This window comes from Rhinoraja longicauda, chromosome 2, assembly GCF_053455715.1.
Source record: "Rhinoraja longicauda isolate Sanriku21f chromosome 2, sRhiLon1.1, whole genome shotgun sequence".
NCBI classification, from domain to species: Eukaryota; Metazoa; Chordata; class Chondrichthyes; order Rajiformes; family Arhynchobatidae; genus Rhinoraja; species Rhinoraja longicauda.
The window spans coordinates 46,777,826-46,796,661 of NC_135954.1; the positions used below are offsets into that span (position 1 = coordinate 46,777,826).

Below are 18,836 nucleotides of genomic sequence, written 5' to 3' on the forward strand. Positions count from 1 at the left end.
AGAAGACAGGAACGAGGTACTGATTGTGAATGATCAGCCATGATCACATTGAATGGCGGTGCTGGCTCGAAGGGCCGAATGCCTACTCCTGCACCTATTGTCTATTGTCTATTCTTCTAAACTCCAACAAGGACCGAGATGAGAAAGTTTTTTTTCACACAGTGAGTGGTGAATCTGTGGAATTCTCTGCCACAGAAGGTAGTTGAGGCCAGTTCATTGGCTATATTTAAGAGGGAGCTAGATGTGGCCCTTGTGGCTAAAGAGATCAGGGGGTATGGAGAGAAGGCAGGTACGGGATACTGAGTTGGATGATCAGCCATGATCATATTGAATGGCGGTGCAGGCTCGAAGGGCCGAATGGCCTACTCCTGCACCTATTTTCTATGTTTCTAACACGTACAGGCCAGTGCCGTCAAACGCTCATCGTATGTTAACCAACTGATTCCTGGTATCAATCTTGTAAACCTCATCTGGATGCTCTCCAGAGCCAGCACATCCTTCCTCAAATATGGTGCCCAAAATAGCTCACAATACACCAAATGCGGCCTGACCAGCGCCTTATAGAGCTTCAGCATTACATCCCTGTTTTTGTATTCTAGCCCTCATGAAATAAATGCTAGCATTGTATTTGCCTTCTTTACTACTGATTCGACTTGCAGATTAACCTTTTGGGAATCCTGCACCGGCATTCCCAAGTCCCTTTGTACCTCCGATCTCTGGATCCTCTCCCCATTTAGAAAATAGTCTATGCCTTTATTCCTACTACCAAAATGCATGACTCCACACTTTGCTACATTTCTTGCTTTTGTCCTTTGCAGGCTGGAGTTCAGAATTGCAGACACCTGTGTGCCTCATAACATTACGGCCTACATGCCTCCTTAACCCCTCTCAACATGTGCCAGTGTTAGTGCTGGAAACCCGGCCAGGTCTGGCAACCTGAGCCATAGCCGATGCTCAATTACGTCGGGCTTGCGCTCAGTACAGTTGAGTCTAGGTTTATTATTGTCACATTTACCAAGGTACAGTGATAACCTTTGCTTTGCACACTATTTAATCAAATCAGATAATATTATACTTAAGATAGACACAAAATGCTGGAGTAACTCTGGGTCAGACAGCATCTCTGGAGAAAAGGAATAGGTGACATTTTGGGTTGAAACCCTTCTTCAGACTGTAGAAGCAATAAAGCCAACTCAAGTTTAATGGGTGGTGTGAAGGAACCGAGTGAAGAATAGTGGCCCATAAAACTTACAGAAGCATATTAGATAACTATTTAAAAGTGGGGAAAAAATGACTTGGCTAATAGGTAAGAGAAAAGGGTGGTCTGACTCCATATCTCCTTTAAACGTCTTTCACTTGTATTAAACACCAGCTGGCCAACATCCATGCAGCATCACATCCTGTGGTTTACCAGGATGTGACCATCCCTTGAGGTATTTACTAATAGTATGGTTCAAAATTTCCCCAATGAAATTCTAATTTCAGTTTATTTGTGACTTTTGTCAAAGTATTGTTCGCAAACATTTGAGATTCTTTGTGAAAGTTGAGTGGAAAACAAAATTGTTGAGTACACGCTTTATTGACTAAATACAGCAGAAACAGAGGTTAAAAAGTTGCATGTGTTTAGGAATTGCTTTGTAGGCTCCCCCATATTGCTTCTGCTGTCTTCTGCATTCGTATCACCAAAATCCAAGTTTATGAACATGAAAGGAGTTTCTGCCTAAATTAAATGTGTAGAGCTTAGAAACCCAGATAAGCCAATGCAGTGTGGGAAAAGTCTAGGTCTTCTGCAGCATATTAAACAAGTCATCTACTACTATTTCATTGTTTTCCCTCAAGTGGGTTTTTTTAAACACAGTATTTCCTTCACTGTTCACCACGTAGTTAAAAGTTAATGGAGCTGTCTTGTCATTGACTGCATTTTCTCTTTCAGGCTGAAGAAGAGAGAGATGACATGGAACGAGTAAAGCTCGATAACAAACGGATTCTCTTTAATTTATTGCCAGCACACGTCGCACAACATTTTCTATTGTCTAATCCACGGAATATGGTAAGAAAAATCTTGTTGCAAAAAAAATGAAATGGCATTCAGCAATAGGTTTATTCCCTAGAATAAAAACATTTTTTCCTCTCAGTGAAGAAAACAGATGTGGAATAATGTATTTCCTGCTGAAATGAATAACAATGCAGAAGTGTCCCTGAAACAGCCGTGTGTCTGAAACTGGGATAATTTTGACAAGGACTCAATTCCATAACATTGTTTTCCTAAATTTCTGTTGTGTTGTTACCGAGCTGCACCATCCATAGATACAGAACAATTAATATTAACTACTAGTATGTAACATTTTATTTAACTGAATCTCAACAGTGAGAATTGAGAATGCTGCAATTAATCCTTATATCGACCATTTTAAAATATGTTGACCTAAAATTCTTTGCACCTGAAAAGATCATTAAATTGGCAATGCATGAAGGATTTATCGGAGAGCCTGGTGCAGTAAAATTTGGAGGTGGCAGTCAAGGATCTTTCCACTATATGTTCCTGGCAGAACTTCAGTGTATCAAAGTGCGGAGTCGTTCATTTTGGTCATGAATAAAGTTGTAGATTATTTCCTAAATGGAGAGAGAATCCAGAAATCGGAGGTGCAAAGGGACTTGGAAGTGCTGGTGCAGGATTCCCAAAAAGTTAATTTGCAAGTCTAATTCAATGCTAGCATTTATATCAAGAGGACTGGAATACAAAAACAGAGATGGATGTGGAAAGTCTGGTGAGAGAGTCTAGGACCAGACATCATAGCCTCAGAATGAAAGTGCGCTCTTTTAGAAAGGAGGTGAGGAGGAACTTCTTTAGTCAGAGGGTAGTTTATCTGTGGAACTCATTGCCACAGAGGGCTGTGGAGGCCGTCAGTGGATATTTTTAAGACAGAAATAGATAACTTCTTGATTAGAGCGGGTGTCAAGGGTTATGGGGAGAAGGCAGGAATATGGGATTAGGAGGCAGAGATCAGCCATGATTGAGTGGCAGAGTAGACTCGAACGGGCCACATCGCCTAATTCAACTCCGATCACTTGTGAACTTGTGAAGAGAAACAAGTTTGGCATGACTCATGTTCTTGAATTGTGTGGAAAAAGTTCCTTGGGGGTTAGGGACAGGGTATGAATGTTCAGAGTGTTAGTTGGAAGTATCAGTACTTTGTAATTTAGTTAATGCATTGGAGGGGGTGATATGATCAGCTGCTGTGGGACCAATTGAGACGGTGAAGTGCTGCTGGCAGGAAGATTGGAAACACAACTGGGTTGCGGGCGCAAGGATAGAAGAGGGAGGATGAGTCTTGGTTGTGGTTTTGTACCTGATGTTAACAGGTTGCCAGAGGAGATGGCATAAAATGAGGAAGGAGTGACTTGAACATTTCATGAGCTTGCACTGGAGATCTCGAGCAAGGAGGAGGAGAGGAAAGGAGCAAACCAGAAGCCCCATCTCCCCCCCACAGGCTAGAGATCAAAAATACTATGGTTTGAATCTCACTCTGGAGAAAATCAGTCTGAAGAAGGCTCCCAACCCGAAATGTTGTCTGTTCATTCTCTCCACAGGTGCTGCCTGGTACACTGAGTTTGTCCAACACTTTGTGTTTTGCTCAAGATTCCAGCTTTGCAGTTTCTTGACTCAGCAGAAGTTGAATTATTTAACCCATAGTCGGGATTTTTCCTGGGACTCTAGGGCTGCAAGGAAGCATCTCTACCGCTATACCACTGTGCTGCTGAACTGTGCATAAAGAGAGCTAGAAGTTAAATCATTCAACTTCTTGGCTGAAAGACATATCTTTGATAGTGCAGCACTTCTGCAGCAGTGTATGGCATTGACAACCCAGGTTTTCTTTCTTCTTCAGGTTCAATCCTGACTATGGGTGTTGTCTGTATGGCGTTTGTATGTTCTCCCTGTGATCACGTGGGTTTTCTCCGGTTTCCTCCCACAATCCAAAGAAGTACAGGTTTGTAGGTTAATTGGCTTTGGTAAAGTTGTAAATTGTCCCTATTGTGCAGGATAGTGCTAATGTACGGGGTGATCATCGGCTGATGTGGACTCGGTGAGCTGAAGGGCCTGTTTCCACGCCGCATCTCTAAACTCTAAAAGAGAGGTCTCATATAATGGGAGGGGGGTTGGGGGGCTAGAGAGCGGAGACCTAGACAGACTCAGACAGACTACCTTCAGAAGGAATTGGGAAGGGTTGGCTGTTTGCTGCAACAATCCATGTGCAATAGACACAAGAATCCCACTGACTAAAGTGCCAGGATGACTCTCTGATATAGCAGTGGCAAAAATATTGAGACGTGGCAGTGACCTGCTGGGACCCCTTGGAATAATCCTGCAACTAGGAATTTGACATTCAAGGTGACCGGGAACACAATGGGGAGAGCTGTCCAGGCTTGAGAGTCTGACGAGGGATCCCGACCATTCCCTGCACTGATGCCGCCTGACCCGTTAAGTTAATCCCTCATTGAGTAAGGTATCACAAAATGCTGGAGTAACTCAGCAGGTCAAGCAGCATCTAGGAGAGAAGAAATCTCCTTGAGTAATATATTTTATTACTATAATATATTTTAATATATATATATTGAGTAATATATATTTAATCATGACTGCCCCAGATAAAGTGAGTTTGCAAAGACATTAGTCTTTAGAGATATCTATCTAGCAAATTGTGTCACACTGGAATAGATTCTCCTTTGAACATATGTATAAACACATCTGTAATTTCTACATGGTGAAACCAAAATGTATAAAAATACCCTTTAATAAAACCTGACAGTGTGCACTTTAACCACATGTGATTTTTTCTATTACAAATCTCAAATTGTGGAGTACAGAGGCAAATAAATAAATGATGGGTCTTTGTCCCAAACATTATGGTGGGCACTGTATTTCCCTAAAGTCTATTCTCTGTCACATGCCCATGTCACATGTCACATGCCCATCAACTACCTCTGATTCTCCTGTCATTTAGATTTTTTCGATTTTTTTTTTCGATTTTTTTAGATTTTAGAGATACAGCGCAGAAACAGGCCATTCGGCCCACCGGGTCCACGCCGCCCAGCGATCCCCGCACACTAACACTATCCTACACCCACTAGGGACAATTTTTACATTTGCCCAGCCAATTAACCTACATACCTGTACGTCTTTGGAGTGTGGGAGGAAACCGAAGATCTCGGTGAAAACCCACGCAGGTCACGGGGAGAACGTACAAACTCTGTACAGACGGCATCCGTAGTCAGGATCGAACCTGAGTCTCCGACGCAGCATTTGCTGTAAGGCAGCAACTCTACCGCTGCGCCACTGTGCCGCCCACCAACACTCAGGATAATGTAAAGTGGCCACTTCATCTACCAGATGCAGGCAATGTTACCTGAGTGCATTGGCTCGGGTAGTGTTTGAGCAGCCCACTGTGATTTTCGAAGGCAACTGGTCAGATCATAAATAGAGCTGCAATGAGTTCACAACTGAACTCTGAGTGAACCTTGAAAGTGGTCAGTTGAACTGAAAAAGCCCAACTCATGCTGTTAAACCTCTCAAAGGGAATCACACGTTTGATGATGTAATTAGCAGCGCATACCACAGCTGGCTGTTGTTCTCCATACAATGTTAAAGGGAGCACGGATGTGGTCAGGCCAATTTCACAATGGATGCGTCTGATGGATGTGCAGCTCTTTGAACTCATTCATTAAATGTCCTTTAAGCACAAATGGGGCCAGTTTTTGGGCAACTGGTGTCCTGGTTACCAAAATTGGCCGTTCCAGCAACAATATCATATAATTTCTCGTCTACACTCCAAAGGGAATATTGGATAGGGAATGATTCCCAAGTGGAACTCTCGTTGGGAAGTGTAATTTCCAGAGCAACCAGAAATAACGAATCTTTTATCTTCTTCTATTCAGTGTGTACTTTCAATCATCTAGCACTCAAATAGACAGGCCTGAGTAATCAGATTTGAAGACTGTTTTCCCTAAGAGTTCTTGCACCCACTTTGGCCTACATTTCCAAGTTTGTCCTTTACTCTATTTTTTTTAACAGTGACAGTTAAATTGTCAACAGTTGAGGTTAAAATGGGAAACCTGTGTTGAAATGTTTGTTCGGGTTTATTTTCAATATAGAGAACATCTTAACAATTAAAGCCTCCTGCTGTTATCTGAAGCATTGCTGTAACTCGAGGGACCTCTAGTGCATGAATGAAACATTGCACCCTTCCATATCAGCTTCCTCACTTTGGAGAAGTGGTGAGGAAATTAAAGACTCGGTATCAGATAGTCCGACTCACCAACCGAGAGTTACTGGCATAACTGCCAGGTCTTATATTCACCTACCCACCCTAATAAAGAACGCTTCAGGGAAATATCAGTGGAGTTTCCATGTCAATCAAATGAATGCAAGAGGAAATTAGAACATTATTCAGAATATTTAAAAAAATATATAAGGGGGAATTTTTTTTTTTTAACTGTTTACCTAAAATACCTTTTGCTTTTTTTTGGTGCGGCCAACCTCATCAGAACCCAACTTACCATTGTGTTTGGGTCCTATCTTTAACCAGAGACCTTGAAGGTGGTTTGAGTTTTGCCCAATCAGAAGTTTCAGCCATTCAGCCATGTTGATGCCGATGTAGCATCTTGGGGTCCAAGTCCATAACTGCGTGAAAGTGGCACTGCAAGTAGATAGAGTGGTAGGTTGGGGCAATGAGTATAAGAGTCAGGAAGTCATGATGCAGTTTTATAATACTCAGGTTAGGCCACATTTGGAGTATTGTGTGCAGTTCTGGTCACCCCATCACAGGAAATATGTGTAAGCTTTGGAAAAGGTGCAGAGGAGGTTGACTAGAATGATACCTGGATTAGGGAGTATTAACCAGAGGGAGAGATTGGTTGGACTTGGTATGTTTTTTTCTGAAATGCCAGAGGTTGCGGGGATGAGATTGAAGTATATACAATTATGAGAGGCATGGATGGGGGACACAGTCAGAATCTTTTTCAAGAGAGTTAAGAATCAAGAGAGTCAAGAATGTTTTATTGTCAGTCTGAGGAAGGGTCTCAACCCAAAACGTCACCCATTCCTTCTCTTCAGAGATGCTGCCTGTCCCGCTGAGTTACTCCAGCAATTTGTGTCTCCCTTTGATTTAAACCAGCATCTGCAGTTCTTTCCCACATGTGTTTTATTGTCATATGTCCTAAAACAGAACAATGAAATTCTTACTTCCCAGGTGAAAAGAATTAAACACTAGAGGGCATAGCTTTAAGGTGAGAGAAACAAAGTTTAAATAAGACATGCCGGGCAATTTTTTTACACAGTGGGTGGTGAGCATCTGGAACATGCTGGTGGTTGAACCAGATATGTTAGTGGCATTAAAAGAGTTTTGGATAGGCATATAGATATGTAAGGAATGGAGGGATATGGGATATATGCAGGTAGGTAAGTGATGGTCATGGCAGCATGACATTGTGGGCCGAAGGGCCTGTTCTTGTGCTAGACAGGTCCATGTCGAAGTATCTTGGTGGGGATTGTAAGATGAATGGATCACAAGAGTAGTTTGCTAATTGATGACCAAAATACCGTTAGACTGGTGGTACTCTGGCAAGGCTGCTTCCTCGTTGGGCCAATAGAAGGTGGGATTTCCCAAACACTACACAAGCAAGTGGTCCCCAATCCCAATGTCACTGAGACTCTTCAACAAGGCTGATTATCAAATATTACCTTTTGTAGCTAATGTAAGAGACCTCTCAGTTAATCAAGTAGGAACTAACATGTCAAAATATATTTAGCTGTCAGTTATCTTAGGGGTATAGTAAAAAGTGACAGGTTAAGAGCTACATACAGGTCATTCCATATATGCACTGTCCTCTGTGTGCAGATGTTGCCCCTTGAGTTCCTTTTAAATCTCTCCCCTCTCACCTTAAATCTATACCCTCCTATTTTGATTTCCTTTCTATGAAAAAGACTGCATGTATTCATTTTATTTATAATTATTTTAGGCCTCCAGTCCATAAAAACAACCTTCCACCATCATCCTCTGCTTCCTACCATCAAGTCAATGATGTATCCAAATAGCTAGATCTCCCTAGATCTCATGTGATCTAATCTTCTGGACTAGCCTACCATGCAGGACTTTGTCAAAGACCTTGCTGAAGTCCATTTAAACACCATCCACTACTCTGGCCTCATCAATCCTTTTTGTTACTTTTTCCAAAAAAATCTTAGCAGATTAGTGAGACACGATTTCCCACACACATATCTATGCTGACTATCCCAATCAATCCTTGTCTATCCAAGCGCTGGTAGGTCCTATACTCTGAATTCCCTCCAGAAACTAGCCACTACTGATGTCAGTCTCACTGGCCTGTAGTTCCCTGCCTTGTCCTTGCTGCCCTTTTAAAATCACAGTATAATATAAGCCGATGCAAATCTCTCTGCAAGAGGCAATGCAATTTCTTTTCTATCTTCCCTCAAGATTCAATGATGCTCTTGGTCAGGCACTGGGGATCTATTCACCTTAATGTGTTTGAAGATCAGCCATACCTCCTCTTTGGTAATTAATATCTGGTCTTAGAGATCATGCGCTCCATATCTCTCTATTCCCTGTACTTCCAAGTGCTTATCCAAAAATCTCTTAAATACCACTATCGTATTTGCCGTCACCACCACTCCTGGCAAGGTGTTCCAGGCACCCACCTCTCGCTGTGTGTTTTAAAAAATAAACTCATCTTCTTTTAATTTAGTCCCTCTCACCTTAAAGCCATGCCCTCTTGACATTAACACCCCAGAAAAAAGGTTCTGGATGTCTACCCTATCTATGCCTCTCATAATTTTATATACTTCTTTCAGGTCTCGCCTCAACTCCTGAAATTTGTACAAATCTCCCATCGCTATTACCTCAACTATGAACTTCCATCAAATGCCTTTTATTGTACTGACTTTGGGTTTTTTCACAAATTTTGTGATTATTAACTCATCCGCCTCACCTATTAAGTTTCTTGCATTGAAATAAATGCAGTTTAAACCACTGGCATTCCCCTTCTCGTTGCAGTGCTCCTACCTGTCTGCTAAATATCCCCACATTGACCACAGTACTTGCCCCAAGCTACTCACCTGCCTCCTTTCTGCCTAATGTGTTCTTAATCTGGTCAGTACAAGGTATATATGTTGATCCCTCATCAGCTACTCCTGACTTTACACTTAACCTCTCCATGTTGTTCATTGCAGGATCTCTACTACCAGTCATATTCTCAAGTGGGTGTGATGTTTGCCTCAATTCCCAATTTTAATGACTTTTATATTGAACTAGATGGTAATAACATGGGAGTTGAATGTTTGCGCCTCCTGAATGAAATAATAGCTGATTTTGATGAGGTACATTTAATTCTTTATCCGCCATAATATATCTTTATTTTACAAAGTGTTTGAATACTGCACTTCCTTACAATTCTTGTAAATATAGTTTACAACTTTCTTTTGGTCCTGAAGTTAATGGACAAAGACTGCTACAAGGACATAGAGAAAATCAAAACGATTGGCAGCACTTACATGGGAGCAGTTGGACTCGTACCTACAACTGGGACCAAGGTAATGAATTAGCCAATATTTTATCCAGTGAATGGTGGGGCACCATTGCCAGGCACACACGGGAAAATTAACTCAGCAAAAGTTGCTTGCCTGCCTATTAAATGCAAGCAAATGCTAGAATTTTGTGGTAGCAATGGATAATACATTTTTATAATGTTGGCCTCCGCTGCGGTGAGGCTGCATTTGAAGTATTATGTTCACTTTTGGTCATTGTGCTATCGGAAGGATTTTGTTAAACTCGAAAGGGTGCAGAGAAGATTTATGAGGATGTTGCCAGGACTTGAAGGCCTGCACTTTGGAGAGAGGTTGAGCAGGCTAGGACTTTATTTCTTGATGTGCATGAGGATGAGGAATGATCATATAAAGGTGTATAAGATCATAAAGGAAATAAATGCACAGTCTCTTATTCAGAGGAGAGGAACCAAAACCCAGGGAACATAGGCTTAAGGTGAGAATGGAAAGGTTTAATAGGAACTTGAGGGACAATTGTTTTCACACAGAGGGTGGTGGTTATATGGAACGGACTGCCTGAGGAGGCATTTGGACAGGTAAATGGATAGGAAAGGTTTAGAGTGAATATAGAAACAAGGAACTGCTGATGCTGGTTTACACAAGGTGCTGGAGTAGCTCAGGAGGTCAAGCAGCACCTCTGGAAAACATGGAAAGGTGATGCTTCAGGTCAGGACCCTTCTTCAGACCTTTCTCTAAGGTGTAGAGGGATATAGATCGAGTCTTTCAGCATGGAAATAGGCCCTTCGGCCCAACTTGCCCACATGTTCCATATACACTAGTCTGACCTGCCTGCATTTGGCCCATATCCCTCTAAACCTGTCCTATCCATGTACCTGTCCAAATGTTTCTTAAATGTTGCGATAGTACCAAACTCAACTACTGCCTCCAGTAGCTCGATCCATACGCCTACCACCCTTTGCGTGAAAAAGTTACCCCTCAGGTTCCTATTAAGTCATTCCCCCCTCACCTTAAACCTATGTCCTCTGGTTCTCGATTACCCTAGTCTGGACAAAACACACTGTGCATCTACCTAATCTATTCCTCTCATGATTTTATACACCTCTATAAGATCACCCCTCATCCTCCTGCGCTCCAAGCAATAGAGGCCTAGCCTGCGCAACCTCTTTCTATAGCTCCGGCCCTCGTGTCCTGGCAACATCCCCGTAAATCTTCTCTGCATCCTTTCCAGTTTGCCAACATCTTTCCTATAACATTGTACCCAAAACTGAATACAATACACTAAATGTGGCCTCACCGACATGAACTCCCAACTTCTCTCCTGATATGGAACAAACTCAGGCAGATTGGACTACCGTAGATGGTGCATCTTGGTTAGCATGGGTAAGTTGGGCTGAAGGGCCTGTTTCTATGGTGTATGACTCTGACATTACTTTATTATTGTATATTCCAAGTTACAACATGTACAATTGGATCTGTCTTGTTCTACACTGCATTAAGAAATCATTGTTACTGAGTTTCAATTTCATCTGTGTTTCAGCTTTTAATTGCCAGTTTTTTAGAATGGAGAATGTGCTTGATATATTTATTGAGCTTTACTATGACACTATTGTGACACTATTGGCGGCACGGTAGCGCAGCGGTAGAGCTGCTGCTTTACAGCGAATGCAGCGCCGGAGACTCAGGTTCGATCCTGACTACGGGTGCTGCACTGTAAGGAGTTTGTACGTTCTCCCCGTGACCTGCGTGGGTTTTCTCCGAGATCTTCGGTTTCCTCCCACACTCCAAAGACGGACAGGTATGTAGGTTAATTGGCTGGGTAAATGTAAAAATTGTCCCTAGTGGGTGTAGGATAGTGTTAATGTACGGGGATCGCTGGGCGGCACGGACTTGGTGGGCCGAAAAGGCCTGTTTCCGGCTGTATATATATGATATGATATGATATGATTAGTTTCCAATTTAGCATTGCATTTTACTACTATTTATGGAAAATTGAAAGGGAATATTTCTAGGTGTATAGATAAGAATGTTATACAAGATGTAAAACATTACACACATCCAGATACTGCTCATCTATGTTAGGACTGTACTGCAAAGCTAGACAAAAAACAGACCAAGGGAACACTTTGATGACGTTCGTCGAGAGAACACACCGTTCTTTTTGCACTTGGAATTATTGTTCAAGACTGGATATGATAAATGGACAATATTTAAAAAGGAACATTAAAGTGGGACAAAGAATGTCATGGAGGAACTCAGCAGACCAAGCAGCATCGAGGGAAATGGACAATGTTTCAAGTCGGGACTCTTCCTCAAACATCCCAGCTGGCCGAGTTCCTTCAACAGTTTGTTTTTTCCCTCAAAATTCCAGCATCCGCAGTCTCTTATATCTACAAAGATTATCAACGGGGCAGCGCAGTGTTGCAGCAGGTGAAGCTGCTGCCTCACAGTGCCAGTACTTGGGTTTGATCCTGACCTCGGGTGCTGTCTATGTGGAGTTGGCATGTTCTCCCTGCGACTGCATGGGTTTCCTCCGGATGCTCCAGTTCATAGAAACATAGAAAATAGGTGCAGGAGTAGGCCATTCAGCCCTTCAAGCCTGCACCGCCATTCAATATGATCATGTCTGATCGTCCAAAATCAGTACCCCATTCTTGCTTTTTCCTCATATCCCTTGATTCCCTTAGCCCTAAGAATGTGGTTCCTCCCACATTCCAAAGACGAGTGAGTTTTATAGGTTAATTGGCCTCTGTAAATTCCCTGTGTGTGTAGGGAGTGGAATAACCAAGAGATTAAACATCAATTACTTCCAGAACAATGCTAGAGAATTGGTCATCCTTCACACAGGAGCTGACAATTCTGAAGTTTGAGATTGAGTTGTAAACATAAATTACAGCAGAAATGAGAAACAAAGGAGGCAAAGGTGAACGAACACTGGCGAGTATAAGAGCACAGTCATAGTGAAGGAATCTACATGGAAGATATGAAAAGAAGATATCAAGGAAGATATAAAAAGGCCACACATTAGTAAGTGTGGCCTTTAAGAACTGCCAGGGAGGGTTATGGAGGCAGTAAAAGAGGTGCAGGTATGAGCAAGTAAAATAAAAAAATTAGATTTGTTTTTTGGGTATAATTAATAATCTATTGTAATTTAACAATTTTAAGACTTATTTTTCTGCATTTTGTGCAAAAGTATTTGCAAATTTAAAAAATCACTTGAAGAGTAGTGTGCCGTGTACTTTACAATTCATAACCTGCAGGGCCTTGCATGCTGCTGGGAGGTGGGATTAGACAAAGTATTCCTTTCTTAACTTTGTGTGCTGAAGGGACTATTTCTGTGTCATACCTCTCCCGAACTGGCACACAACTGCAAACTAAATGGCTTCCTTCTGTACCATAAAATTATAATGCTTCTGCAATCCCATTACCAAATCTCCATGAATGGAATCGCTTGGACACCATTTTAAATAACAGCTCTTAATTAAAGTTTTTTCAAATGTTTTTCTTGCTATCCTCAAGAGTTGTAAAAGTGCAGTTTTGATTTTGTAGCTGATTAGTTAATTTGTTAAATAAATATGTTTTTTAGCAAAATTTGGTCCATCCAGTGTAATTTTAAACAGCAAAAAATAATTTTAATGAACTATTTCCTGAAAGCAGTGTTTTATTATAGTGAATTCGGTAAAGTTAAATAAAGTTAAATTTAAACATTCAGAAGTCTTTGAAATATACCTAAGCCTGCCTTTGAACCTGAGAAATAAATATTTATTTTAAAATCCTCCCTGGAAGCCTGTTAACAGGTCACTATAGTGATTAATTGGTTAAGAATTACTTATGATGATGCCAGTTTCCAGCAATTTAAAAAAAAGTAATTGTAAAAGATCACAGATGATGAATTTGTGGTGACACTAATATGCTCTTTAAAATCTGTTATCCATTGTGCTGTTTGACCATGTTCAAGCAAACTCTGCTGGAACAAATAAATCCAACTCAAATCATTAGAGTATTTACCACACTCTGTTATATCTTTGGAGGAAAGAAGAATGCAATCTATGTCTGTAAGGACAACCCCAAGTGAATATGCCACAACAAGAGGACTGATTACACATAGTCCGAGAGAAATAAAGGCGATTAGTGTATATTATCAAATGCCTCATTGACGACTGAAGGTTTAATCAGGTTGTAATCCTGTTAGGTGAAGTAGGTTAAAGTGTTACCATCTAGCTGAAAACCAAGGAGCATACAACTTTCGGTGTGATCAGCTAAGGAGGCTTTTGGAGGTAGCATTAGAGGTGCAGGGGTGAATATATTAACAAGACTTAGAAATTGTAGTTTGAATACTATTGATATATTTAAAATAATACTAGTCTGTGTACTTGAATACCATAGCCTATAATGCCATGGACTTACTGTCTGGAGATGAGGTTAGAGATCTCTTTCTTGACTGACACAAAAAAACTAAACGACTTCCTTCTGTACGATAATATTACAATGTTTTTGTGATTCAATCCCCAAATCTCCATGAAACTGCACACAGGACCCCATTTTGGATAACATTTGTTAATTCACTTTCTTCAAATGTTTTCCTTGACGTACTCAAGAACAATTACAGTACAGCTTTTCAGCTGAAAAGTTAATTTAATACAAAAATGAGCTCTTTATTAAAGCAGTGTCTCATCCATCCAGTGTAATTTCAAACAAACAAAAACATTTTTTTCTGAAACTGTGCAGAATTATTGACTGGTAATTTTGATTTATAGTTGTGAATACTTTGGTAAAATTAAAAATTGTATTCTGAAGCTTTCAAGAGATAACTAAAGCTGTCTTTGCACTTTAAGAGAAACATTATTTTTTAAATCCTCTGTGAAAGCATGCTGCTGTGGTGATTAATATTTTGTGAACTTATTTGTGACGATGCCAAGGTACTGAAGATTTTTTCAAACATTACAAAGATCACAGAAGATAGATTTGTGATGTTGCTAATGTTTTCTTTCAAATATGTAATTCATTCTGATACTTGACCATGTTCTCACAAATTTTCTTGGCGAAAAGTAAGTCCAAGCCAAATTGTTCTGCTGTTGTTGAGTTGGAATAATTTACATCGGGTCAAATTTATGCTCAGGTTACACATGTCACTGATGATAGAAAATAACGATTGGATTTAAAGTTGCAGTAATAGAATGGGTCCTATTCATATTGGGGTAAGCAAGTTTCAATCCTATTTGAAATCGTATTGAAGCAATGGGGTGGCACAGTGGCGCAGTGGTAGAGTTGCTGCCTTACAGCGCTGGGTTCAATCCTGACTAAGGGCACTGTCTATATGGAGTTTGTACGTTCTCCCCGTGACCATGTGGGTTTTTTCCGGTTTCCTCCCAAATTCCAAAATGGAAAGGTTTGTAGGTTAATTGGCTTTGGTTAAAATAATAAATTGTCCCTAGTGTGTAGGATTGCGATAGTGTATGGGGATAGCTGGTTGGCACGGACTCGGTAGGCCGAGGGGACTGTTTCCGCTCTGTATCTCTAAACTAAAACGAAACAATGATAAACAATTAAAGGTGGAAATGAAGCATGAGGAGGGGACTTCAGGAATGCACGTTTGGAATTGCAAGATGGAATGACTACGGCGCAATTCCATTCCTGCAGAGGATCCATGAGTCTCTCTGTTGTCCACTTCTGCCATTCAATGAGATCACTGTTGATCATTATCTCAACTCTATTATCCACTTTTCATCCATATTCATTGGGACTGTTAACTAGTAAAAAATTCTATTAAAATCTCAAACATTTGGATCATCAACAATCTTTTCAAGAAACCTCTTCTCAAGTAGAATCCTGCAATAATCCCACCAAAAATCTTTCCATCTAATTCTTTAACTTCCCATGAAGAACGCCTACCCAAGGGGTAAGATGATCAGTCACCCTCGGAGTCAATTACTTCTTCTTCTTAAGCCCTTTGCTCCTCTAGGGAGCATAGGCCATTGACAAATGTCCTCCACCTCACTCGGTTGTCGGCCGTTCTTTCGAGATCTCCCCAGTTGAGCCCTCTCCCAGACATTTCTGCCTGGACACCACTTCTCCAGCTGTTCCTGACCTCTTTTCCTCTTTCCTTGGGGGTTCCATTTCAGGGCTTGCCGGGTGATGTTTGTGGCAGGTTTTCTGAGGATTTGTCCAATCCAACTCCATTTTCTCTTTCGAATTTGTAAGTCAATGGGATCCTGGCTTGTTCTTTTCCACAGGTCCACATTGCTTACTTTGTCTCACCTCCAGATGTTTAGTATTCTCCAGAGGCAGGTGTTAATGAATGTTTACAACCTGTTTGGCAGGAGGCAATTACTAATCCCTGGTAAAAGTTACAGCTAAATTTAATGTGACTCAAATCAACTTATGCTTTTGGTGGAAACTCCCAGAGTAAGTCTGGAACTTTAGATGGGGCAATTTAGTTTAGAGATAGAACATAGAAGCAGGCCCTTCGGCCCATCTACTCCACGCTGACCAGTGATCACCCGCACACTAGTTCTATCCTACATGCTGGGAACAATTTACAGAAGCCAATAAACCTAGAAACATGCACATATTTGGGATATGGAGGAAACTAGAGCACCTGGAGAAAACCCACGCAGTCACAGGGGGAATGTACAAACTCCGTACAGACAGCACCCATAGTCTGGATCAAACCTGGGTCTCTGGCGATGTAAGGCAGCAACCCTATCGCTGAGGCACTGTGCCACCCTATATTCCAACCTGTTTTCTCACCCCACATGCTAAATCGGGAAATGGAAGAAAAGGGATGAGACCCAATTCCACTTCAGATTCCAGCAGTCAGGATCAGTATTTATCAATAAGGGCAGGGCACTAGATGTGATTTACAGGGACTTTGACAAGGTCCGAAATGGGAAACTTGCCCGAATGCACTGGGCCCCTGGTATTGAGGGCAAGTTGGCAAAACTGATTCAAAATTGGCTTGGCAATAGAAGACAGAGAATGATGGCAGTGGGTTCTTTTTTGCGATTGGATGTCTATGACAGTGGTGTCTCACAGGGATTGGTGTTGGGATCCATGCTGTTTGTAATATAAATGATTGACTTGGATGTGGATGTGGGAAGCATGATCAGTAAGTTCATTGATGACAGAAAGATTGCTGAAGTTGTTTAGAGAGTGGGATATGGTCTTCGGCTGCTGAGAAATATTGACACGTTGGGAAAATCGACTGAACAATAGCAGATAGAGTTTAATCTGGACTATTGTGAGGCGATGCATTTTGGAAGTACTAATAAGCCTTGGACACTATTAGTAGTAGGCTGTAAGGGAGTATTGAGGAACAGAGGGACCTTTGAATATGTCCATAGATCCTTTGGAGATGGCAGCACAGTCACAACACACCAGGTACACAAAAACCTGAAATTAAAAGTGAAAACAAAAAGAAAAAGACAAGCGAATATTGGCTGGCTGCCGTGTGCACAGCGCCCTCACCGGTACAAATGAACAAACAAACAAACAAACACAGACTTATCTCCTGGACAGAGGATTCTAAACTAGAGTACCCCCCCGTCCCCCACACCAGGTCCCCCTTTGTTCTCCCACCACCCCTCACGGCGGTCCCCCCATGCCGGGTCCCCATTGTTCTTCATGGCGGTCCACCCATGCTGGGTCCCCATTGTCTTCCCCTCCCCCCTCACCCTCATATGCTATCTACTGTAAACTTGTAGACGTTTCTGCACATACTGCCAACCCCACCTAGAAGAATATTATTTAGGTTTCCACATTTTATAAAGCTGCTGAAGCTAGCTTTGATTGTATCGACAGTTTCAAATGATACATCACATCACTCCCCCAGTCTCATCCTCATTCTAGTCTTGCCCTGTAGATCTTATGTTTTCCTTGATCACCAAACTCAGGGACACATTGCATTGGACACATTGGACACACTGCCCAAGCGAAATATGAGGTGCTGTTCCTCCAATTTCCGGTGGGCCTCACTATGGCACTGGAGAAGGCCCATGACAGAAAGGTCAGACTGGGAGTGGGAGGGGGAGTTGAAGTGCTCAGTCACCGGGAATCAGGAGGTTGGTTAAGGCGGACTGAGCGAAGGTGTTGAGTGAAACGATCGCCGAGCCTGCGTTTGGTTTCCGAGATGTAAAGAAGTTGACATCTAGAGCAGCAGATGCAATAGATGAGGTTGGAGGAGGTGCAGGTGAACCTCTGTCTCACCTGGAAAGACTGTGTGGGTCCTATCCTTTGGGTAGGCTTCTTACATAACCAACCACCTAGTCGACGGCAAGCTACCGACAACCAGAGACCCAGTTGTCGTGACCTAGGACGTCCACCTACGACAGCGACTACGACAAGCCACGACAACCGAAGTCAACCTACCTCCACCCTCGACAAGCTACAATCCTGTCAGGACACAACTGATGACAACGGTAGCCATTTAACGTCATTTTGGCGCCAAAGGGGTGTGGGTACGGTCTCCGATCATTCTGCATCATGAGTACCAGGAAGCAACATATGGTGGCATTGCTCTTACATCAAATGCAAGCCCTGCTGCTTGCAGCGGCCCATATGCTTAAAATTCTGCAAGACAGAAGGACAAGAAGAATGGGGAAGAAGAAGCCCAAGAAGAGGTCTGTGTGGTTGAAGCCCTTGACCCTGAAGAGACCCAATGCAGTGCAATGGCAAAATAAATGAAAAGAGTTTGCTTTTCAATGCAGTGCAATGCTTGTGCTTGTGTTTGTTTTATTGGTCAAAATAAATGAAATTAAAATATTTGAAAGAGATGCTATGAGAAACTACTCTGAAATACAATAACTTCAAACATCAATCGTTGGTCAAAATGTCCAAAATGTACTTTATTCAAACAAAATTCTTATAAAAGGTGGATCAGCACCAGCAACAACGTGGTGACAACCTACGACAGCACCCACGACAAGCTACGATCTTTGGCGTCAAACCAGCAGTCGCCGAAAATTTTCGAACAGGGAGAAAATTCCACGGCGACCAGAAAAAAGCTACGACTTTTTGGCGACTACTCACGACTATGCCCGCGACACCCCGCGACACACTGGCGACCGTGCGGCGATAGCCTAGTCACCTGTAGTTACCTTAAAAATCGCCGAAGTGGGACAGGCCCTTTATTCTTCCCACAGAATCCTTCCCTGCGTTTCTGCTTTCAATTGAGGAGTTGACAATGGTCACGATAGGAGGAAGAGTGGCCTAATATTGAATGGTGTATAGGAAGATGGCTGTTGGAAGCGGCCTTGTTGAGGGG

The 18,836-nt window shown here is 42.0% G+C and overlaps 1 protein-coding gene across 2 annotated transcripts in view; it reads left to right on the forward strand.

Annotated features, from left to right (window-relative positions):
* The window catches only part of LOC144604254 (adenylate cyclase type 1-like), a 212,267-nt gene that overhangs the window by 165,835 nt on the left and 27,596 nt on the right, over nucleotides 1–18,836 (forward strand). Inside the window, exons 15-17 of one of the 2 annotated variants that reach the window (XM_078418491.1) lie at nucleotides 1,934–2,050; nucleotides 9,245–9,391; nucleotides 9,506–9,604. In XM_078418491.1, the coding sequence (XP_078274617.1) occupies nucleotides 1,934–2,050; nucleotides 9,245–9,391; nucleotides 9,506–9,604 (363 nt within the window). Of the gene's footprint in view, nucleotides 1–1,933; nucleotides 2,051–9,244; nucleotides 9,392–9,505; nucleotides 9,609–18,836 lie in introns of those variants that run through there. The other variant, XM_078418498.1, reaches the window with a different exon arrangement.